At 33.8% G+C, this 23,933-nt stretch overlaps 9 protein-coding genes across 9 annotated transcripts; 2 read left to right on the top strand and 7 right to left on the bottom strand.

The window, feature by feature from the left end:
- Window positions 1-2: 2 nt before the first annotated feature.
- On the bottom strand, window positions 3-2,431 carry NAEGRDRAFT_79817 (uncharacterized protein). Its single transcript, XM_002676847.1, has 3 exons — window positions 1,429-2,431; window positions 438-1,266; window positions 3-389 (listed from the first exon to the last, which is right to left on the bottom strand). Exons 1-3 carry the CDS (start codon window positions 2,274-2,276, stop codon window positions 207-209), a joined length of 1,860 nt encoding a protein of 619 aa, XP_002676893.1. The 5' UTR covers window positions 2,277-2,431; the 3' UTR covers window positions 3-206.
- Window positions 2,432-2,714: 283 nt separating this feature from the next.
- Window positions 2,715-3,140, bottom strand: NAEGRDRAFT_33801 (uncharacterized protein; the record flags this gene model as incomplete). Its single annotated transcript, XM_002676846.1, has 1 exon — window positions 2,715-3,140. A coding segment is annotated over one exon (426 nt), but the record flags the coding sequence as incomplete, so codon positions are not given.
- A 783-nt stretch (window positions 3,141-3,923) lies between these two features.
- NAEGRDRAFT_67756 (uncharacterized protein) lies at window positions 3,924-6,079 on the bottom strand (the record flags this gene model as incomplete). Its single annotated transcript, XM_002676845.1, has 2 exons — window positions 3,924-4,499; window positions 4,544-6,079. The coding sequence occupies 2 exons, from the start codon at window positions 6,077-6,079 to the stop codon at window positions 3,924-3,926; spliced, it is 2,112 nt and encodes a 703-aa protein (XP_002676891.1).
- An 879-nt stretch (window positions 6,080-6,958) lies between these two features.
- NAEGRDRAFT_67755 (uncharacterized protein) lies at window positions 6,959-11,551 on the bottom strand (the record flags this gene model as incomplete). The annotated part of the gene is made up of 1 exon (XM_002676844.1): window positions 6,959-11,551. The coding sequence occupies one exon, from the start codon at window positions 11,549-11,551 to the stop codon at window positions 6,959-6,961; it is 4,593 nt and encodes a 1,530-aa protein (XP_002676890.1).
- Window positions 11,552-11,725: 174 nt separating this feature from the next.
- Window positions 11,726-16,160, bottom strand: NAEGRDRAFT_67754 (uncharacterized protein; the record flags this gene model as incomplete). The annotated part of the gene is made up of 4 exons (XM_002676843.1): window positions 11,726-12,747; window positions 13,074-15,346; window positions 15,382-15,715; window positions 15,755-16,160. The coding sequence occupies 4 exons, from the start codon at window positions 16,158-16,160 to the stop codon at window positions 11,726-11,728; spliced, it is 4,035 nt and encodes a 1,344-aa protein (XP_002676889.1).
- Window positions 16,161-17,281: 1,121 nt separating this feature from the next.
- Window positions 17,282-17,680, top strand: NAEGRDRAFT_67753 (uncharacterized protein; the record flags this gene model as incomplete). The annotated part of the gene is made up of 1 exon (XM_002676951.1): window positions 17,282-17,680. The coding sequence occupies one exon, from the start codon at window positions 17,282-17,284 to the stop codon at window positions 17,678-17,680; it is 399 nt and encodes a 132-aa protein (XP_002676997.1).
- A 2,186-nt stretch (window positions 17,681-19,866) lies between these two features.
- Window positions 19,867-20,904, bottom strand: NAEGRDRAFT_67752 (uncharacterized protein; the record flags this gene model as incomplete). Its single annotated transcript, XM_002676842.1, has 1 exon — window positions 19,867-20,904. One exon carries the CDS (start codon window positions 20,902-20,904, stop codon window positions 19,867-19,869), a length of 1,038 nt encoding a protein of 345 aa, XP_002676888.1.
- Window positions 20,905-21,669: 765 nt separating this feature from the next.
- On the top strand, window positions 21,670-22,182 carry NAEGRDRAFT_67751 (uncharacterized protein; the record flags this gene model as incomplete). The annotated part of the gene is made up of 1 exon (XM_002676950.1): window positions 21,670-22,182. One exon carries the CDS (start codon window positions 21,670-21,672, stop codon window positions 22,180-22,182), a length of 513 nt encoding a protein of 170 aa, XP_002676996.1.
- NAEGRDRAFT_58086 (uncharacterized protein) lies at window positions 22,165-23,764 on the bottom strand (the record flags this gene model as incomplete). The annotated part of the gene is made up of 1 exon (XM_002676841.1): window positions 22,165-23,764. The coding sequence occupies one exon, from the start codon at window positions 23,762-23,764 to the stop codon at window positions 22,265-22,267; it is 1,500 nt and encodes a 499-aa protein (XP_002676887.1). The 3' UTR covers window positions 22,165-22,264.
- Between the last annotated feature and the right edge of the window lie 169 nt (window positions 23,765-23,933).

Here is a 23,933-nt window from a genome sequence, read left to right as displayed (position 1 = left end):
AATTATAACTTAAACTAGTAAATGTTTTATCAATTAATGAGATGGGATTGTTTGTAAGAACATATTGTAATAGTACAGCTGGAAGTTATTTTTTGGTAATTAGGGATTGTAAATTGCCATTGAGTAGGGTGTTTTTTCTGTTTGGCTGATATTGAGTAGTTAACTACTAGTACTTTGTACAAATTTATATCCTCTATTGAAGTTCATTATGATATTAATTGTTCCAAGCTTGATTTGGAAATAGGTTTGATAATGACCCTATCAATAATTGATGAATAATTATCCTCATTTGCCATTACATTTCCCGTCAAGAGGAAAATCTTAAAATCATTTCCATATCTATTTCTCAACTCTTTTGCTGCATCAATTCCATTCATACTTGGCATGTTCTATTAAATATAACTGAATAAGAAAATGAAATAGAGTTTCAAACATACCATATCTGTGATTACAATTTTGTGTCTTGTTGGATCAAATTGTTGAATTAACTCCTCACCATTACATACTGAATCTGCCTTATAACCTAAACTGGACAACATTTTAACAATGACCTTTCTGTTCACTGCATTATCCTCAGCAACAATAACATTCCCTGTAATGCCCTCATCCATACATGCAGAAGATCCAGCTTTTAATTGCTCTTGAGGAACTGCTAATTGGAGTTCTAAAATGGGATCTTGGTTAATTTCTTCTTGAGATTCAGGTGAAGCAAGATCAAATGGTAACTCTACAATAAACTCACTTCCCTTTCCAAGAGTTGATTTAACATTGATTTCTCCATTCATTAAATTCACTAAATGAGCTACTGTTGTTAGACCTAATCCTGAGCTAGGCACTTTGGATTCATTAACATTTCCCAATTGAACAAATGGTTCAAAAATTGATGGAATCATGCTTTCTGGTATTCCTTTTCCGTGATCGATAATTTTGAATTGGACCATGGCACTATTATTTTCTTCATTCTTTTGAATGACTTTTGCTTCAATTTCTACAATAGAATTCGCCTTGGACGCTTTAATTCCATTTGTTATTAAATTACTCAAAATTTGCAATAACTGTGACTGGTTTGATTCAATTATCAAATTCTTTACACTTTCATATGTAAATTTCAAAGTAACACTGAATTGCTTTGCATATCCACTCACCATTTTATCCAACACATTCAAGGCCTTTCCCAGATCAAATACATGTTTGCTCCCATTTTTTCCCTTTTCGTGTTCAATCTTAACAAGTCGTAAAATGTCTTCAATCAACAATAAAGAAATACTATTTGATAATATGATAGTATCCACCAGTTCATGTTGCTTTCTATTCATTTCTGTTTCTTTTAATAATTGTAGGCACCCCATACTCGATTGAATAGGACACCTTTTTGGAATTTACAGATGTCAATAAATTAACATTCCAATAGAATTCCAAATAACTTACCTAAATTCATGAGAAATATGACTCATAAATGTATTCCTCACACTAAGAGCTTCCTCCAATTTGTTTCTAGTATCTTCCAATGTTTTGACTTTCATAGTTAGATAACCAGTAGCTGTTACCAAATAAAAAGTTGTCACCCACAAACAAAAACCCAATCCACAACCTTCTGCCAAAATACAGACACATTCTTCATTAAATCCATTTTCCAAATAGTGCAAATATCCCTGCCAACAAGCAGATCCACAATACAGTGAACACAAGTAGAAAGTTGGCAGTAATCCCAAAAAGGTTGATTGCAAATAAACCTTATTCCCTCCAAAATGATAGGTCAACATGGTTGGCACAAATAAAATCTTATTCTTATCAAAGAGAAAGAATCGAGTTGTCAACAAGACCAACAATACTGCCAAACGAAGTCGATCTCCATTCTCGACCTTGATAACCTCATCCTTCACAAACAACGACCTAACTCCATTCTTACTTAGAAGAATTTGCCCCACAATCACCACAATATTAATCACATTCTTTTCCCAACTCATTGTTACAAATCCATAAATTAAAGACAACACAAACGACATTAAAATTATAATTGCCAACCCAATCCTAGATGAAGTTGCCGAAAACATTAATTCCTCAACAATATTCGTGCTGTGCAATCTGATATACTCAGATAAACTTCCTTCATCTCCTCTCGATAGTAATGAGGGTTTAATAGCTCCTTTAATAGAAATTGAAGATGGGGACGAATTATTATTACCTTCACCATCTTTTGTATCCAAATTATTATTATTGCTACTATTAGCACAACTACTATTCGGAGGAGAAAAGAAAATAGTTTTCCCAGGCATCCCTGATAATATTTTGAATTCTTCTACTTGTTTAATATTAACAGTAAGTGACGCTTCAACATTGATCGTTTATTTCAAACTCTCTCGCTTCTTCTTCTTCAATCTGTTGATGATGCTGAAGAGTATGTTTGTTAGCAGTGAATACGATCTCTGTTTTTTTTTCAAGTGTATTGAAGAGATATCTGGGTTTGTTTGCATATTCTCAAAATGAATTTTCTTATTTTAAGCTTATTCGTTTACTTATTTGGAGAGAATATTGTTTTCCCGCCAATTGTGCTAGGAATCTATTGAACCTAAAGTGAAAGATTCAGAAACAATGAAACCACAAATTAACAATGTTTAAATCATGATGAATTAACACTTTATTCAAATCTCAAAAATCATTCGTTCATCAAAATTAAGGTTTTTCTTTTCCTCAGTAGTAAAAACTATTCGAAACTAATGATAAATAGCAGCTTGAGTAACTTCAGAGGCAGCATATGAAGACTTGGAATAACCTGGATCATTAACAGTGAATGAAGAACCATCGAAACCAGTGGCCAAAACCCAATGTCCACCATAACGGACATTGAGGATGACAATCTTTCCAGCACAGAGTTGTGAAGCAATTGAGCTAGTTCCCTTAATTTTACCTTCATAAGTAAGACCAAACTTGGAAACACTTCCCCAGACAAAGAGATTACCACTGAAACCACCGTTTGACTTTAACCAAGATGCAAATTGACCTGGGTTCATGCTAGTCTTTCCACGACCGTTCAAAGCCATACACATGGAGGTCATCAAACAACCAGATTTACAGATGGTATCAGTACTAATCAATTGAGAGCTCCATGATTGACCACATTGCTTGAACAATGGGAAACTTTAGAGTTTCGAATAATTTCCAAAAAGCATTCCATGACAATTATTTAAAAATTTAGAAATATCATGCAAGAGGATAATGTGTAAAGAATCATGCAAATTTTAAAACTTACGAATGAGCGCATGTAGCAAGAGCATCTGATTCTTCTTGTGGTTGTTCTTGAGCAGGTTCTGGTTGAGCAACTTGTTCAACTGGAGCAGGTGGAGCTTGAACTTGAGGTTGTTCAGGTTGTTGTGGTTGTTGACCACGTCTTCCCTTTCTTCCTCCTCTTCTCTTTCCTCTTCTTCTCAAAGCTTCAACAAGAGCAAAAACGTCAGCTTCTTCTTGAGTTTCTTGTGGTTCAGCAGCAGCAACTGGTTGAGCAACTTGTTCAACAGGTTGTTGTTGTTGTCTACGTCCACCACGTCTACCACCTCTTCTTCCACGACGTTTCATGGTGAAAGCATCAGCGAGAGCATCGGCCATAGCATCGAATGGATCTTGGGAGGCAGTGACATAGGTAGCCATCAAAATGGCCATCAAGACTGCAATGATAAGTACAGAGGTTGTCTTCATTTTGTTTTTTTTGTGATGAGTAAAATAACGATGCATAGTTGATTCGCTTAGATTCGGCTAGAACGTGTTCTTGACGAGTAACATGATTATAATGGTGCTTGTAATACAAGTCATTATTTGGTAAGGTGGAATAGTACGGTGTATTGTTTTTGTTAAGTGAGAACTTTGTGATTACTATTAAATTGTAAATTGATTACAATGTAAGTTAAAAGTAAATTGAAACAGTTTATTTATTTGCAAATATCCAATCCAATCATGCCATAATTAGTGTAGAGAGAGTTCTTATACTTTCTTTGCACTCTCTTGACAGCATCTTGGGAATCTTGATCATTTGGAGCAATTTTGAGTGCCTTGTTATAATATTGAAGAGCTTCCTTATATAATCCAAGTTGTTCCATGACAACACCCTTATTATAAATTCCATCACAGGATTTTGGAGATACTTGTGAAGCCTTGTTGAACATATCCATGGCTGTCTCAAATTCCTTCATATAGAGATAACAAAGTCCAATAGTATTATAATAACTCTCAGCAGAGTAATGTTCCAATTCTTCTGCATCATCCTGTACAAGTTCGTGATACATGGAATAGTAGTGAATGGCTTCTCTGAAGAGAGATTTTACCTTTTCAAAATTAGTTTCAAATTCACAACTGCTCTTGATAATTCCTAATATGTAGAATGACTCTGCCAGAACCATGTATAATCGAAGCTTATCAGATGACGAATTGACCAATTGTACTGATCTTTCTATAATGATCTTTAGTTTTGTTTTACAAGATCCTGTCATTCCTCCTCGAATATGAAGCTGTGTTAATGTTAGATAATTTAAATTAAATATGATATACTTACTTTGCTTAGAGCCAAAATAGCTCTAAAGTTTTGCTTGTTCAATGTACAAGCCATGTCTAAATTGCATTTAGCTCTCTCTAACAAGCCAATTTTTGATTGGCATGTGCCTATTCTTTCATAGTTGCAATCATATGAAGGTTCACGCTTCAATGAAAGGGTATAATATTCAATAGCCTTGTTATAGTCGTGTAATTTCTCATAATACAACCCAATTACATAGTAGGTGAAGGCTTGATTGTTGTTGGATTTTTTAAGGAGGTCATCAATCAATTCTGCTTTTTGTGATGGATCAATGTTTGGTGACATTATTTGGCACAGAATGATTGCACTTCTCAACTCTTCTGCATTGCTTTGATTCTCTTTGATAGATATCGAGAGTGCTTTTTCAAAATATTCTCTAGCTAACTCATACTGTCTATCACAGAACAAGGTATGAGCATAATCTGCAATAGTGAACGAATTTGTATGTACAATTGTATTTTCTCCTTCATTATTATTTACATGATCTTCATTTTCTAATTCAAAAGCTTCTTCGAAATGATGAAGGGCATCTTTGAACAGTAAGCCTTCTCTCAATGCCAAGGCAAGGTAGATGTGGACTTTAGCCATATTTGATTTGGAAGAATAGTAACGTGGTAAGAAATCTCTACACAGTTTTTCCAATTCTGCAATCTTTCTCTTCTCTCTCAAACTTTGGCAATCTTTCAAGAATCCACTAACAACTTGTTCATCTGCCAACTGCACATTAGCAATGGCTTTTCCACCAGATCTTGCTCTCATATCCTCTGTTTCTTCTATTGATGACGATGATCGGGGAGATAATTGTCGAGCTAGATATGAATTAGTAGAACTTCCCTCAGTAAAACTTGCTGAATATTGCTTTTGTTCTAAAGGTGTTGATGATAAGAGTGGAGAAGCAATACGTTGTAGAAAACCAAATACACCTCCCCCACTAGAATGTCTATTATTATTTGAAGGTGGTGAGGCTAAATTGGAAGTAGAACGGCTTTGATCTGTTTTTTTGTTGGTTGACTGTTGGTTGATATCAGAATTGCTCATTGTCTTTCTTCCATCAACAAATAATGAGGGAGACACACACGAATCGTTTTCTTTTCGTGTTCCATTCATGGTCGTTGAAAGGACACTTTTGTTATTGGGTGAAGGTGATGATTGACTTGAAAGAGATTCGTCCTCCCTCGACACAATCATTATTGGTGAATTTAAACCATTAAATGATGGTGGTGATACACTAGAGGAAAGTCCAGTTTGATTATTTGGTGAAAGGGAAAGTGCAGAGGTGAGATTGGTAGTAGTTTCGGTAATATTCTCATCAGATGGAAACTGTACACTCACTTCAATATTGTTGCCATTACTTTCAGTACTGGTTGTTTGTGTGTTGTTATTAGTGTTTGTATTATTATTGGATGATGACTGCACAACTCTTCTCACAACAACTCTCTTGATGACTCTGGGAGATGTTATTGGTGTTGTTGATGCTGAATTATCAGCAGCTGTTGTTGATGATGTTTCACTCATGCTTTTAAAGTTGTTGATGATGATTAATTGCAATGTGTATGGAGAGCGATGCTTTTTTTGTGGTGTTTGATGTACAATCATGAACGATTGATGTGCTCTTCCTTCCATTTGTTCATGCTCGCTTCATATCAACACAGGTTCAGCAATTAACTTTTATACATTACCGACATGTGATATTCGGATACAAAATTGATTTCGTTTTTGGAAAGTTGAAGACAATATTATTTAAGGTTGCAAAAAGGTCATTTTCTTTACCACACTATCAATACATTCCTTTACGTCCCTTGAATATTTTGTTTAATACTAAGGCGAAGGCTTTGAAATGCAATTCTTCGCTTTACCTAGGCGTTGTATGTTTGTTGTATTTTTTGAAAAATTTAAGGAAAAAAACGATGGAAGACCTTTTAGCCTACCTCGATAAGAAGTCATCATCAACAAAGGCTAATAATGCTGAAAATAAAGAGGATGGAAAAAGTGGTACAGTTATTGATTCAATGTTAGATTTGGATTGGGAGGAAGATTTTTCTACGGGTTTACTCTCCGATGATGAGGTTAATCAATATTTGAGGGAAATTAATAAATCATCAAAGAAGAATGCGAATGGGAAATCATTGAAGAATTGGACTGATTCGGAATTGATGGTTTATCTTGCTTTTAATCAAATTCCTGAGAATGTTGTATTGAAATTATTTGAGAAACATATTGGAGGTGATTATTTTGTGAATAGTATTGTTACTCATGAACAACTTGCAATAGATTGTTCTATTGATGAGGAAGTAGCCCTAGAAATTATTGGATTATTGGAAAAAGTTGCAACTCAATAAGAGTGGAACTTGTCCATGAGGAAAGAACTGATAATTGATATCCAATAGGGAAGATTTAACAACTTCTATCCGATAGAATCTTCTCCAAATCATCCAACAATTCACTATAAGAAGTGACAAATCCTGGAAGAACCTCCATCAGTGCTGTATCTGATGCATTCTCAACACTCAATCTAGTGTAGTAATAAATTGAAATCTTGGCTGGATCATTCTCATTCTTAATGACACCGAATCCACCTCCCATAGAATTTCCTCCTAATAGTGAACTCTTTAAAAAGTATGTGTAAACTTGATCCTTCTTGTGAACACAATTAATCTTGACACTACAAATGGCAAAAATGAAAATGTGATCGAGTAATCTGCCCTCCTTTCTTCGATGTTGAAGATAAATATTCAAACCATTGGCTGCAATGGTGCAAATTCTATCACTCTCAGTAAATTGGAGATTTCCTGCCAATCCAAGGGCATCTCCTAAATTTTGCAATAAATTGTCTGCTCTTTCCTTTGATTTCAACTGACCTAAGTGATACAGATCAGAGATGAAACACAGAGCATTCAAACTATTTTCAATCATTTCCTTAGCCTTATACTTTTGAAGAGTTCCATCGTAGAGATCTTGTGTTGAGTTGGATAGGTATGATTCCAACACTTCCAGGGTACTATCTGTGAATACTTCGAGCATTTCATTTTCGTCTTGCTTTTCGTGGGTTGGTGTTTTAGATTCCTCCTCTTTCTTTTCAATCAGTGTAATGATTGATTCAACAAGAGTACCTTGATCCTTGCTCAAACCATACTTTTTCTTTGTGTTGTGTGTGGCTAGGTATCGAGTATTAAAGATACGTTCTCTAATGTTGGTTGCACTAGTATGTTTGGTTTTCTTGGATATCAATTCAAATACCTCACTCTTCCAATTTTCTGCATTCTTGATGAAGGTTTGAAGGGTGTAGAGAAGTTTGGAGAAGGAGCTCGTCTTCAGTTCATAGTATGTGTGCAAATAGATGGAGCCATCCTCACTCAAACCACACGACAAGTAATCAATTTCACTGTATATATCCATAAATCCAAAGAATGATGATTCCAATAATTTTTCCATTACCTTGACTCTATCTTCAGTAATGACATCATAATTCAAATCGAGACCTTCAATTTTAGCATAAATGTAAATTCTATCATCATTACCACATCCAATGTTGACAATGAGATCGTCTGAGACTTGAATTTGTTGCACTCTTTCGAAAAAGTGTTCACTGAGTCCATTAATTCCAGTCACAGATTCAAGAAATAGGATAGATCTCAGTGCTCTTAGTTTGCAAAAGCTGGTAGGAATTTTAGAGAATAAATCCACTTGTCTCAAGTTGATGGCAAGTATCATTTCATAAGATTGAATCATTGAGACGGTTTGTAAAAACTTTTCATGGAAGAATATATCATTTGACAAATCCCTTACTACTCTTTGTTTGGTTGTCTCATCAATAGAGGAAACATCGGTAATGATATTCATTCTGGTGAGTGTCAAATCTCCCTTTGTTTTGAATTTGGTAAAATTCTCATAGAGTTCACAATCAAGAATGTGAGTTGGGTAGTGTCTTCTAGTGTCTGAGTCGATTGCAACCTCTTTCCATGATTCGAGATGCTTGAGGAATAATTCTTTTGTGCAATTCTTATTTCTTCTGTGGATATCAAATATTTGCTTATAGATGAGAGATTTGTATACTCCGTGATGTTGAAACCCCTCCAATAGGAAATTTAAAAAGCCATACTCAATTTCCAAAAATGTTGGAAACTGATCCTCTGGATATTCTATCATGTGGTTCCAAAAATTGGTATTTTCCTCATCCACAGAAAAAATTGACCCCAATAAGTCTCTTTTTTCATAGTTAATTTCCTTAACAACTGGTTCTTCAACCTGAGAAAAGAACTTGTTGGAGAGAATCAGAATATCATAAAATCCATACATAATCGTGGAATTATTGTAAATGTTAACAATTGGTTTGATATTCTCTGAGAGTAGAAGTGCCTTGAGAAGAATGGTCTTCAATTGGGAAGTGCTCAAGAATTCCATAGCACCTGAAAGTATTGAAAACATACTTTGGACTAAATCGATATTACTTTTGGAAATACAATTAGAAAAGTCAAACTTTTTCAAGAATTCAATAAGGTCTTCAAATATTGTTGAAAGGGACTTTTCGAAAGATTCCCACTTGACATCCTTCTTGATTCGATCACTAAAACTTGAATATAGGGAAGATGCTGTCTGTGCACACAATAAAAAGTCTGATAGGGAAGAGTAAGTATCCAAGTCGTTTTCTTTCAAAACTTCCACAGCACCAGTCAGGTTGAGTAGAGATTTTTCAATTAATTGTAATTCTTCTGAAAGAAGAGTAGAAAACTTGATCTTTCTCTTGTAATAATCAGCCAAGTATTGATAGCATCTGATTTTTACGACAGGATATGTTCCATAATACTCAAAGAGTTGGTCACATAAATGGATCATGTCATTTTGCATGTTCAATGATGAGAACAGTGAGAGAATAAACAATCTAATGGAGCAGTGGTCATGCTTGACAGTATTCTCTATCAAAAGGTTCCTGTAAATTTTAAGTGAAACTTTAGGAGCTGATTTGGAATAGGTATTGGCATGATCCTTGATGAGAGAAATGTAAACTTGATATGCGGAGGTATCCTTCTTCTTGTTATCTTCACCTCCATATTTAAGAATTTGTTCATAATTTGGATTCTCTTCAATTGCATAATTGTCCTTTCTCAGGCAAAGTGCAGATTTGAATAAAGATATGGCAGAGTCAAGAATTTCTCTACTCTCTTTTTCTGGACATAGACTTGCTTTCAAATTGATGAGAATTTTATAGGCTCCAGGAAAGTATAGCTCTCTAGTTGAGTCCAATCCACTCCACAATGCCTCCAATTCAATCAATAGCTTTTTGCTGAAAAAAGGAGGAAGACTTTCAGAGGCATAAGCAGATACCAAACTCTCGGCCACTTCAAATATTCCATTATTCATCCAATCTCTCATATTAATATATTGGAAGAGAGAGTAGGCCTTTTGGAGGTACTCTCTGTGTTTGACACAATTTCCTCTCTCCTTGTACCAGCCAGCAAGAGAGCTGTAATGTTGAATTTTTGAGAGAGTATTCTTATTGTTAACCAGCAGCCAATTGCGCATTAATTTGCCAGGAGAAAGTATATGTATGATGAATGGGTTCAAATACCCCTTAGTGAAGTATTCGTTCTTGATATCAACCAAATCTTCCAATTCCTTCTTGAAGGTTGTAATCAAATAATCCTTTTGGGAGTAATACTCGGCAGATATTTCAAAGGTTGATGCCTTCTTTAGTTTGTGTAAAATAATTTGAGATTTGAGGAAGATATATACATTCTCTGAGAGTGTTTCCTTACTCTCCTCGACTTGATTTGCTAAATTCAACAAGTATTCTATAGCTCTATAATATGATACAAAAGGAGGCGATAATATGACAATATATTCCATTTCTGCTTTGAATCTTAGATACAGCTCGAAATGTTCCTCCTTGAATGTATCTGTATCAATAAATAATTTACAATATTCGTAAATCTCTGAAGATTCCTTGAAATCTGATGTGAGGAATTTGTTTTTAAATACTTTCAAGAAGAGCTCGAATTTCTCTGAAAGTGTAAAATTACTATCATCACAATAATGGTCCTTATCTAAAATGTCAATCGTGTAATTTGCCAATAGCACACTAGTAGTATGACCAATTTCTGAATTGGTAAAAAAGTAATACCTAGAGAGTTCGGGATATGATAAAAACCTGGCCAATAATTTCCACAACTCTTCACTCGAATTATTCACGACTTGTTTAGTCCAACATCTACAAATGTGACCGAACAGTATAGTCGAATTGGATTTGTTTAAAATCTGAATATGAGGAAAAATTGCACAAATAAACTTTCCCAATATGATCAGTGATTGTGAATCGGCAGAAATATTATTATAAATCTCCTGCCAATAAATGTCATTCTGACAATTTACATCCTGTAAACTATATTCTACTACCTGCACTATTTCATTAAAGTTGTTGAAAATTTCCTCCGAACAAGCATTGCATAGTGAACATAATGAAAATAAATAAATAAATGTCTCCAATGAGGAGGTTGGTTTTCCAAGCAGGGAAGAATTGACAGAACTTTTCATCATGAGTGGAGGAGGATTTACAAATAGGCTAGTGTTGGTATTATTGGATTCCGTATCGATTTTCTTATTGTTCTTATTATTGTTATTATGAATAAAGTATTTTCCCTCCTCCGATAATCCAAAATACATTTCCTCACATATTGTTGATGAATCTTCTGATGATGATTTAATTAACTTGGCCATTTCCGTAAAGCTTTCAACTACCAGCATTGAATGATGATCATTCTCCAATAGCAAACCACTAAACCAAATCAAACTCAAACTCGAATTAATTGTTGGTGATTTAATAATTTCTTGCTGCTGATGATCCTCATCATGTTCCGAAGCGTACTGTGAAGAATTTGCATAATGTTCCAAAGTTGATGATCTATTATTATTCATACCAGATGGAAACACAACTTTAAGCCATGTAATTAGTGGCGAATTGTTCTCACCTTGTTCGCTTTGATTTTCTGGCATTTTTTTAAATGAGAGTTTTGATTGGAACTTGGAAACCACTAAATGTTTAAATATTTTACAATACTCTTTACAAAAATAGAAGTTTAAGTTTCAAAGCAATAGTTTAATTGATCTATAACATTGAGGAATTTCCTTTTAATATCTTGAATATTCATTACATATTGCACAATGAAATCAACAAGTACTTTCTTGCATTTCGACTTTTGAATCTTCAAACTTTTCAAGATATTGACCATCCCTAATATTGGCGAACGTCTTTTTGATTTTAGATTTCACATTTCTATTTCTCCTTAATAAGTAAAATACCAATATTAAAATAATGCCAACCACAATAAATGTAACAGGAAAGAAAATAGATAATCCTATAATCAATGGAATATTTGAAGATTCTGATTGAGTTGGATGAACCGATTGAGTAGGTTCAATTTTGGTTTCTTGATATCCAATAACAAAAATTCCAGTTCTAGAAATTCTCATAGATAAAGTGCCATCATCATTGCTATGCAAAGTACAATGATCATCCACAAAATCTCCTGTCGATAATTGATATTTGCAATGAGTGGTCTGTAATGTTAACTTTCTAGAAACTGCACTTGAATTATAAGGGAATGTTATTTGTGATAATAAATTAGAGTTCACTCCAAGATCAATATTTTGCAAAGTGTTAGCATTTTGAAGAGTAAATTCTATAACTTGAGAGAATTTGAAATCACTACTTAATAATTCATTAGTGTATGTTTTCACACCAACAATACATGATGGAATTTGAAGTGGATTCATAGTAATTTCAGTTTGATCATAGAGAACATCTTGAAGTGCCGAGTAATTCTTTACATATTTTGAATATGATTTGTAAACTTTACCAGAAATCTTAAACGGAGAACCATCTTCTAATAAGGATCTTAATTTAAAATCTGAAAGTAGTTTGTAAATTTTGATCACCTTGGTAGTATATTTCTGAACTATGCTGTTTGTTTGCTCTTCCATCGTTGAAATTGATGATAAACAAACTTGGAAATCATTATCTGAAAGTTGAATACTATTACTTGCTACTTTTTCCAATGTACCTGAAAAATAATCCAAAATAACAGTTTTAGTGTTTGTATCTAAATGGGAAATTGATGTGCTAACAGATGAAATAGTTGAAGCAATGGAGCTTAATTGATTAGTAGTTATATTATTACTTCTCAATAGATCTAATTGTTTTGTAAAATAGTTTGAAATTATTCGAATCACCCTTTCCTTGACCTGTATATTTTGATCTGATATTATTGTTGACAGAGTTGCGAGAATTGGTGGCGAGAGTGATGTTTCGCTTTCTAATGTAGTTAATACTTCATTTGAAAATTCTGATTTTTGAAGCACTTGAATTGAAATAGTTTGTGATTGGGTAAATGAATTGAATGAATCATAAATAAACACTGCTAATTCAATATTTCCAAAAGGTAATGAAGTTGTCAAAGATCTTTGAGATGATTGTTCTGAAAGAGTTTTCCATGTTAAATCTCCAACATATCGATACACAATCGATAAGTCACAGGTTCATTTTCATACCAGTTATTTGCTGTCAAGTTAAATTGAGTTTCTAAAACATAACCAGTTTTTGGAGAAACTGCAAACTCTCCCAATTTTGGAGATTCATTCACTTTAACGTTAATAAAGGTTGTACTTTTTTCTTGGTTTGTTGTTGTAATTTCTAAAGTTATATAAAATGAAATTCCACTTGTTAGTAAATGTTTAGGAATGACAATATAACTCTTTGTTATTTCAATGTCATTCATTGGAATTACCCATTTGTAGGAGAACATTTCATTTGGTAATGGTTCAATAACACTTGTTAAAATTAAATCTTCATTAGGATTAATCTTTTGAAGATTTGGATTATTTGGAGAAATTATTTGAACTTTGAATGTAATATTACTGACTGGAGGTGCCATATATCTGAATTCAATAGAGAACAGAGAGCTCTTTCCTTGATCCTTACCGATTACAGAAACATAGACAGCCTTTTCAACAACAAGACTTTCCTTCTTGAGAGTGATCCCTCTAGCAATTTCACCATTAGAAAGAGACTTCCAAGTGTAATTTCTTTCTGATGTATAATTGTTTTGATTAACAAAAACATCAACTTTTCCTTCCAATTCCTTAATGTGAAGATAGACATCCTTAGAAGAGTCATTGAATGAGAAACTATAAATCAAAGACTCCATATTTCCGTCAGGTGCAGTTCTACCAAGTGTTGGAATGTTTTCCAAAACTGTGGCACCAATATTACTAGCCAATGACATGCGATAGACAGAGTTTTCAATAGCAAGAATTGCAATAAAACAAACTCCACGTCTAAAGGCAAGGTCAGTTTGCTTGATAACAATGCTATTACCATTCGTATTTTGGTCAGACCAAACAAAATTGGTAAAACTAGCCTTTTCTCCATTTGTGGAGATGTACATTGCAGTTTTACCAGAAATGAGGGTTGCAGAAGCAGTGATAATCCTCAATGCGCTGGTAATGTTAGTTCTGAAATGAGTAATAGTACCCTTTGCAGAATTGACGAGAGCAGTATCTCCATTTGGGAACAAGTTCAAATAATCAGTGGCAATTGAGAGAGTAAATGGAATAGCTTTAGTGGTACTATCAGTAGTTGAAACAATACCAAAAACAGAAATGTAAATTTCTCCTGGGTTGGCATCTTCAATGGTCAAAACATTCTTACCATTATTAATAGATCTCCCTTCATAATCATATCTGTTTGGTGTCTTGACGGAATAACTGTAGAAGATATCAGCTTCATCACCAGCCTTCAACATGTTAAGGTTAATATTGACCTTTCCAGCATTCTTGATATTGAGAGAAAAGTAAGCATACTCTCTTTCAATAACAGAACTTGAGGTTGATGTTCCTTCAGAGAGAGGCATTATGGCTCTGACTTGAGAAGCGCATATGGAAAAGTATGCATCAGAAGTGAAAGCATGGACACCAATGTAAAAGGTCTTACCAGAAGCCTTAGAATCTTGAGCTGGTATGTAAACAGTGTGTTTAGCAAACCATTGGTTACTATTAACAGATGGATATTGAAGAATGGTTGAAACTTGGACACCAACGTCGCCACTAAATGGGTGGGCAGTGATGGAGATGGCCTTTTCTGGATACTTATCAGCAACAAAGGAGAAATATCTGTATGATCCCTTTGGAACCCAATTCAAATAAACTTCTTCACCATCACTGAGGGCCATGATTGGTTGAGAAGTGGTGACTTCAATTGAGAATTCACCAGAATCAGCAGCAACAGTAAAGTAAATGTTTGGACGTGGAGATGGAGCAACAAACTTTAAGACACCATCGGCACCAGTGATTGCAACAGCCTTAGAATGGTACTTTGTGGAACTAGGTCTAGAGAATTGAGCTCCATAAACATTAATTGAGGATCCAGAAACAAGCTTCGCAGTAGCAACAATGGTCTTGGCTTGATCGTTATTGGCATACTTGAAAGTGTAAGACTTTGTGGTAGCAGTGAATGCCTTTTGCACTGGTTGACTGGTGAAAAGAACAACTTGATTTTGGTTTTCACCAAATGCCCAAATCTTATAGTTGGTATTATTCATCAAACCAACAACACCAAAATAGTAATCACCAACAGTGGCATCCGCTACAGTGTATGTACCCTCACCTGAAATGACATAATCAAATTCACTGCTAGTTGGTATAGCTCCTTTACGAACGTATAACTTGGTTTCTCCCTCTTCATTACTGGGGTGTTTAATTTCAACAAATATATTTTGAACAGCTTCAAGACTTCTGAACATGAAGGTATCCATTTCATTCGCATTGACAGTATTGGTGAGAAGATACCTTCTGGTAAACGCACAGATTGGTCATTGACTTTGATAACTACACTATAGACAGTATCAGAGACGGCAACAATAGTAATTTTCAATTGAGTCAGTCCTGGGACAGCCTTAATCTTCAAAGTCTCAAATCCGTAATTCTCAGAAGCCCATGAATCACCATTAGAACCAGTAACATATAGATCTGGATCGCCATAGATACCATCAACATTGATTGTAATCAAATTGGCTTCGCTTGGAATGTTGAATAAAAAGGTATTCTTCTTTCCAGTTGGGGATTGAGCAAAGATAATTTCATTCTTGTTAATATTGATAATTTCTAATTAATGTCATTCGGAATTGAACAATCAAAACTTACCATTAGACTTCCAAGCAACAAAAGTAAATTCAGCACTCCTTTCTTGAGCAATGATTCCAACATAGAAAACACCCTGTGCATTCTCAGTGGAATTGTAGTATATAATTCGAACATCACCAAAGCCATTTGGACCAAGGCAATTGGCACAAGCAGTTTTTGGATAGTCAACACTGCTAATCCACATATCACAATCACCCGAGAGTGAATTCAAACTAAGGGTAACAAAATCTCCTTCTTTCCAACCCCACGATGAAACATCAACGAGAAAATATTGAATTTCTCCCCTTATCAGGGTCTTTGAAACGTTCTTACCAGAAACATCATACTTAATGACGGTATTCTGAGCAAAAACAAGAGAGCAGCAAAATAAGCATATGGCAATAGTAGCTAATAGCAGTTCTTTCATTTTTTAAGGCTAATTTTTTGGTACTGGTGAGTCTTTTGACACAATTTTCATTCCATTGAATCTACATTGAGGGGCGGTAGATTACGGTAGGATAGAATATAGAAATGATGTAGGTTTTGTCTATTTAAGACAATTGTATCAATCACACGGCATGTGTCTCGGCCAAGTATTTAACTTGAGGAAAACTAAGGAAGTCTGGAAAATTCAATACTCTTAAAAATAGTTTCTTAACAAAACCTTAGAGTCGCGGCTGCGTAACTATGCAATCAAATTGATTTCTTGGTCTTTTAAATCCTAGTTGATACATGAGCCATGTGCAAATCAAAGGATTAAATTTTCTTCAAAGTAACGGCCAACTATCTTCTGTTCATCCTCTTCTTTCCATTTCTTAATTTTTTAGAATATTAAATGATTATCAATATAACTCGAAAAGTTTCTTAAATGTATGTTTGTGCGTATCCACAATAAATGTAATGGAATAACTGTAAAGATATCAACTTCATCACCAGCCTTCAACATGTTAAGGTTAATATTGACCTTTCCAGCATTCTTGAGAGAAAAGTTAGGCATCAGAGGTGTTAGCATCGACATCAATGTAAAAGGTCTTACCAGAAGAGTCAGTAACATATAGATCTGGATATATATCTTCAAAGTAGAATCTTTTCATCCTCGTCTTCTATCTAATGAAATTAAAATTAATTATCTCATTGTGGTGATTTAATAAGTGAGATTATTATAATCATGTTCCGATGTCATATTGCTTAATGATGATTTTGATCTATTATATTAATAATCGTACCAGATGGAAACCAATTTTATTCAGTTAATAGTGTAATAACTACTACAATAATTGCAATGCAACTCAAAGAGTTTCTTGAATGTTTGTTTGTGTTTCCTAATTGCAAAAATAAATAACTTGCTCAGCTGCGTAGGTTCATAAACCTCCTCAATTCGACACACAGGTCAATATTTAGATAAACCGAGGAGATATAATTGTATTTTCTATAATACCAATTTAGAAATAAGCTTTTCTAAAACCGTATTTGTGACAGCCAAATGGTCCATCTCCTAAACTTCAGGCATTCAGAACGAAAAAAAAATCACAACTAACAACCAACAACATGATTCAACAACCAAACCAACAACAATTCTCTGAAGAAAATATTATGCAGCGCACTGATATGTGTTCTTCTTCTTCGTTAGATTGTTATGATGATGACAGAATTAATTCGGTAGGAAAACGAGAGTATGTCAATAATGATAACGATACAATTACTACTACTAGTTATCAAGATAACAAAAAGCGAAAGATTAGTGAAGCACATGTTCTTTCTCCTGAAGCTGAAAAACGTCTGTTGAATGATTGGAATGAGTTTTGTGCAACTTCTTCAGACCAAGTGAATGTCTTGTTTGGAATGTTGATTTCTAGATTTACAGATTTTCAGAGTTTACCTGAACATGTATTATTCCAATCGATGGTTAGTCAATTGGCAAACTCCAAGATAAATCCCAACTCTTGATGGTGTATTCTACTAGAACATATTTGCCTTTTTTAAACTCTTCCTGACCTTGTCTGCAATGTCAGATTTCTGGGATTTCTTTTTAATTCTTTGATCATTCCTATTGAGTATGGATGGCTCTTCTTCTTCCTTCTTTTTTAGTTTACTGTCCATGTGATAGAGTAGAATAGTGTATCGAAGTGGGAGTAATGTATTTACATCACATCCCAATAGAATTGGAACCTTCTTTCGCATCAGAACAGTCATCAGATAGGACCATAATAAACCAATTAGATCAATTATATCATCCAAATTGTTCATGTTCATTGTCTTGATGAAATTTGTCCTGAAATGATAAATAGAACTCGAGAGTGAATAATTGGTAAAGAAGAATGAAATTGATTGTCCATGAATGATAAACGAAAGTGAATCTTCAAAGTGACCATGCTTGTTTCTTCTCTGCATTATTTGTGGAATAAGAATGCAATTCTTCCACTCTTCTTCAGTTTGTTCTGATAGATCATTTGAGATTATTCCACATAAATTTACACTTTCACATTTCAAAGCGAGTAATTGACTTGAATTTCCAGCTTTACAATAACCATTCAATATTGAATCATATCCAAATGATTTCAACAAATTTCTAATAAAATTTACAATTGGAGTAGGACTCATAAACAAGGTAAAACTCTTCCTACTCGTAAAATTGTAATATTCCTTGGTAAATTTACAAGCAACTTCAAACATTTGCCTAAAAACTGACAATGACAGATTCTCCAGAATTAAATCCTCAATAAACTCATTCGATTCCATCACCAACTTTCTAAAAAACATTAAATTAGGCAACTGATATGGATTCCCAACAATATAATGATAAAAAGGTACTCTGTAATGTTCCGAAGGCTTGTCCCAATCCTTCACCATCATCCTCACTCGATTTGTCAAATTAAAAAGCAATTTTTCCACTTTAAATTCATCACATTCGCTTCCTTCCAATTTTTGTTTAATATTATTTAAATCCATTTCATAATAAATTAGAAAATTATTTATATTTGATGATGAAGAATCCAATTGCCTTGCAGAGGAAGAAGTTTTCATAAATTCGCCATGACAAGAAAATAATACCTTCTCAATAGGAGTTATATTAACATCCTCACCATCAATCATTGCATCCGAATGGTGGAACATTTTGTGTACACAATTTGAAATCAAAGTTTGCTTATTTTTTTTTAAATATTTTTAAATCAAATTAAATATTATTAAACACACATAATATTATAAGGCGAAAGGAGTTTAATGCCAATTTGACATAATTACCCATCTCCAAAAGTTTCCAAATAATTTTCTAATAATTTTCCCAAAAAAATGTCTCAAAATCAATGGTTTCATCACGAACCTCTCATTCGTGAAATTCTTCTCTTCCTTCCTCCGCAATTTGTATTCATCAAGGGAAGATATGTTACCACACTATGGAAAAATCTTATTGAGAGTAAATCATTTTCCGTGTTGTATTTTAATTCGATTGTTGTTGCAGTGGATGAACATGTTTCGAATATTGATAATGATGGAGAGAAAGTGATGAAAAGTGTCTATCAAGAATTGGGTAAACCATTTGATTTGACTCTAGATGGCACAAATGTTAATGATTTTCACTTTAGAATATTGAAAGCTATTGGAATGCATAAAATCAAGATGAAGAATAATCCTCTCGAATTGTTATTTAATGTGTTGAATGAGAGACAGTTAAATTTACTGAAAGACTTGCTCTCCAAATTGAAATTGACGAATTTATTGAGGAGTGATCTGGTCCTTAATTTGCAAAGTTCCTCGAAAGAAATGATTCTTTTCAGAGATGATGGAGTGCCATTATTATTTGATGGAACGAATTTCAATTTTAAAACCTGTGTTATTTGGTTTTTAAATTTGTCCATTTTGAAAATTGAGTTTGGAATTCAAAAGGTTGAAGTTATGAAATATCTGAAAGGATATTTGGGAGATTCCATTAAAATTAATGATACAGAGTTTCAGATACTGGAAGATTTTATGGTGCTGCTGCATCCACAAACGAGACTCAAAGCAGCCATGAAATCAATCTCCAAACCATCCAGATTTATGAGAGATGTTTCAGAGGAAGAAGCTAAAGTATATTATGATAAGATCGATAACTTTATTCCAACCATAGATTGGTGAATATTTGATTGCCAATTTCACCAATATTTTCTTGCTTCATTTCTGACAACTTTCACCAATGATCCATCATTCCCATCAATGCTCACATTAATTGTAGTACTATCCGTAATTCCACCTCCTGCATTGTAATATAATGCGAATATTTCTCCATCTCCTGCAATACCACAATTCATTTCAAAGTTATCATTCCACTCTACATTTGAAACCATTTCATCGAATGTTTTCAATGATAACCAATAGTCAATAGGATTAAGCGTATTTGGAGTTATTTCAAACTGAACTGCTCTTTCTCCACAATTAATTGCTTCCTTAATCTTTTCTCCAGACGTATTATCTAAGAAACTTCCGAATAATTCCTCATTTTCAATTGAATTAACAACATGCTTGGTTAATTCTTGAGAGAGGGAATAATCTCTGATTCCATCGTTCAATAATCCAAGAATTAGGTATGGAAATGGACATGTGAATGACTTATTTCTGATAAGAGCAATTTGTATAGACGGAATTATTCGAATCTTGTCCTGAAACAAGTTAGGGACATAGTTTCCAATTGATAAAAATTCATACATCAAACAACATGCGAACAATTTCTGTAATTTGATTTGAATAAGAGATTCTTCCATTTTATACCTATCAATAATTTCTCTTCTCAAATCAAATCCAAACTTGTAAAACGAAACTGATTCCTGCAAATCAAAATCAACGACATCTGGATACTCTACAAATCTTGAATCATCAAAAGGTGATTCCCATCTTACCAACAAATCAATATTTCCATAACAAGAAGCATCCAATTTTTCAACTTTCAATTCTTCCATTTGTTGATTACTCTTATCTCTCGTTCCATAGCAAATTTTCTTTGGAATTTGAGAAATTAAGAAGGAAAAAACTTGCAACCAACAAACATTGGATTTGTTATCATCATTATGAACAGTTGATTTAAGCCATCGCGGATCGAATTTTAACAAATTATGGCATAAATCTTTCCAATAATTTTGGAGACTTTGAATGGCTCGGAGCCAAGTTTTGTTTACTCTTGAAAATGATGCATTCATTAATTTCTAGGAAGGGAATAATGATGGTAATGGCATCTTGGTAAATAATTGACATTTTTTTTGATTATCAATTTATTTAATAATCAATTTCTTTTTATTTTAATAAAATACTTTTGTTTTCACACAAATATTTGTGCAAGATAAAATGCTCTCGATCATGAATTTAATATTGTAAAGGTTACTGTTTGGAATATATGAATTTCATCGCATGATTGGCCTAATATAGTTTAATGGATAGTTCACTTTTATTTGATTGGAAATTCAAAAAACCCTTTATTTCCGTACTAATCCAAATTAATAATTACTAATGCAATATATTTTCAATAAAATCAATCGACACTACCAAAAATATTATAATATCCACAAAAGGAATAATTGTTTCCATCCTAAATTATTCGATTCGATTAACAGATGAAACTACAATAGATGCGAGAGACATTGTTATCATTTCCAGTCATTCAATTGTCCAATTTTGTATATTTTCATTTCAGACATTGTAAATTTAATACTAATCAGCCCTAAAGTACCTATTTTGAACATTTCATGAGCCATCACTTTACAATTTCATACTCGAGATCACTATTCGAATTTTCCATAAATGGTGTAAATAATTGTCAATTTGTCCTTATTGAGTCATGAATGGTTGTATTTCTTTCCATTTGAGCGCGAAAACCTCAACATACAGCTCGAAACACTTAAAAAAACAAACAACACGAAAAGCGGTTTGCTAGAGAGTTTGAGATTTTTTGTGCACACACTTGGAAAATGATTCATAAGTTTAGCATTGTTGAGTTTTATCAACCAAACAAGTCGGCCATTAAGGAGGAACACTTGCCGAGTAAGAGAGGAAGAAAGACAAGAGTACCAAAGAGAGGTGAGATGAGAGTTGTATCGACAGATAAATTGATTCAGCAGGTGCCTTCATCGAATGGTCAAGGATCACCACTGACAAGTAATTCGAAAGGTGCAATGAGTCAAATGGTGAATGCTCCTTATTCTGGTGGTGACTGTAATCTTTCGAATAGAATTCCACAAAATGAACAAGTTTCTAATGTAAATAGAGGTAAAGATATAGAACGACCAATCTCACTGAATTTTCCATTCAATTACACAATGCACGCAAAACAGAAAGATATTTCAATGCCTCTCATTCCAACAATTCCTAAAATTGAAAAGACAAGCAAGACGAAAACTCACCATCCTCAAAGAGCTGAAACTTCATCACTTCAAAGGAAGATTATCAGAACTTCAATTTCAATTCAAGAATTATTGAATTAGTTTATTTTTGTGGATTAGTAAAGCGAGTGTTTTAAATGTAAATTGTACAAATGTATTCTATTGTTTTTCATCTTTCAATCTTTTATTTGGTTGGCTTACAGAGCTTCTTATGTACACTCCAATGTTTCTTTTGACAATCTGCAGAACAATAATAGACAGCTTTACAGTTGGCACATTTCTTGGAGGCTGCCTTCTTACAGACAGCACAAATTGTTTGTGTTGATTGTGATTGAGCTGATTTTTCCAATTCATTCAAGCTCTCCTCAGAGATGCCTGATTTCAAAAGCATGGCTCTCACAGCAGTGGATACAGTTTCCAATCTCAGATGAGTTTCATGATATTCCTTTTCGAGAGTGCCCTTTTCCTTTATCCACAATGAGTTTGGATTCCAACCCCTCTCTGGTAACATTGGATAGGAGTAGGCCCAGCCATAGGTTGTGTCCATCTTTTTCATGGCTTCAACATTTAAAATATTTGTTGATTGTTTCTTGAGATTTTCAAAGAGAAGGTATGGCAAACTGTTCTTGATATCATCAACTGGTCCACTTTGAAGATATCCCTTCTCATTGAATGATTCCAAAGCTCCCATAAGATAACACATTGTTGGATAGTCCTTAGTTTGTGTTAATAATTTTGTTAAATATTCCACAAAGTCCTTCACGAAAGGTTTGAACGCATTGACTGCCTTTTCCTTATCAAATTTGACCAGAGAAAATCTGTAAATTGCCTTGGCTAAACTTCTTTGGAAGTCAGTCATGGCATATCTCAAATAGGTTTCATCTCCGAATACATTGTAGGCTCCTCTGGAAAGAACCTTCTCTTGATGAACACCTCTGCCAAATTTGAGAGGATCTAGACAATCGTCATTATATTTGGCATACAAGGTTTTTGGAACTTTTTTAAGGGCTGGTTCAGCAATATTGGCCTCTCCCTTCAATTGAGAAATGTTTAGAACTTTCAAGCAATGAACCAGTGACTTGAAGAATTTGGCCTCCAACAGCAAGTTTTTAGCACGTTGAGCCACTTGATAAACATTTTCCACATACAAATCTTCATCCAATGTGTCCTCCTGAACAATAAATTTACAAATATTGGAAATTGACAAGAGAGCCTCCCTCTTTTCAACACAAGTCATTTCATGAATGAGTTGTGTAAGGTTTTCAATTAACATTTTTACACTGACAAGATTTTCAGAACCAATCTTTTGTTGTTCTTCCTCAGTTTCCTTCAGTTTCATTAAGATTAATCCACATCTATCCCTAGTCAATAAATCTATCATTCTACTAGTGTAGAATGGAATGTATCGCACAGGACTCTTCAAAAACATTAACAACATGTTAATGCATTCCAAATCCACAAACTTTTGCAAATCATCAATTGAAGACATCATTTCAGTCAATGATGAAATTGGAGTGAGAATAACATCTTCATTTCCAATGTGTTTATGATAATTGAGGAAGAATTCCTTGCAAACTTGAATATCATCCGATTCCAAAGCACAGAACAAACAAGTTCTTGCATCCAATTCCAACTTCTTTTTCTTTGGAGTTCTCGGAATCATTGATGGATCAACTCCCATCATGGTAAAGTATTGATATTCATCCAATTCTCCCTAATTTATGATGATAATTACAACATTATCCACAATAATTCTTGATTTAATAAATTTCTAACTAAAACTTACACATCCTGTTTTGTGCTTTTTTATTATTCGGAATCAAAATCAACAACAATTGTATAAAATCATCAAA

The sequence above is a fragment of the Naegleria gruberi genome (genome assembly GCF_000004985.1).
Source record: "Naegleria gruberi genomic scaffold NAEGRscaffold_25, whole genome shotgun sequence".
NCBI classification, from domain to species: Eukaryota; Heterolobosea; class Eutetramitea; order Acrasida; family Naegleriidae; genus Naegleria; species Naegleria gruberi.
Note: the sequence above shows the minus strand (reverse complement) of the source record. Positions and strands in the feature narration are given on the sequence as shown.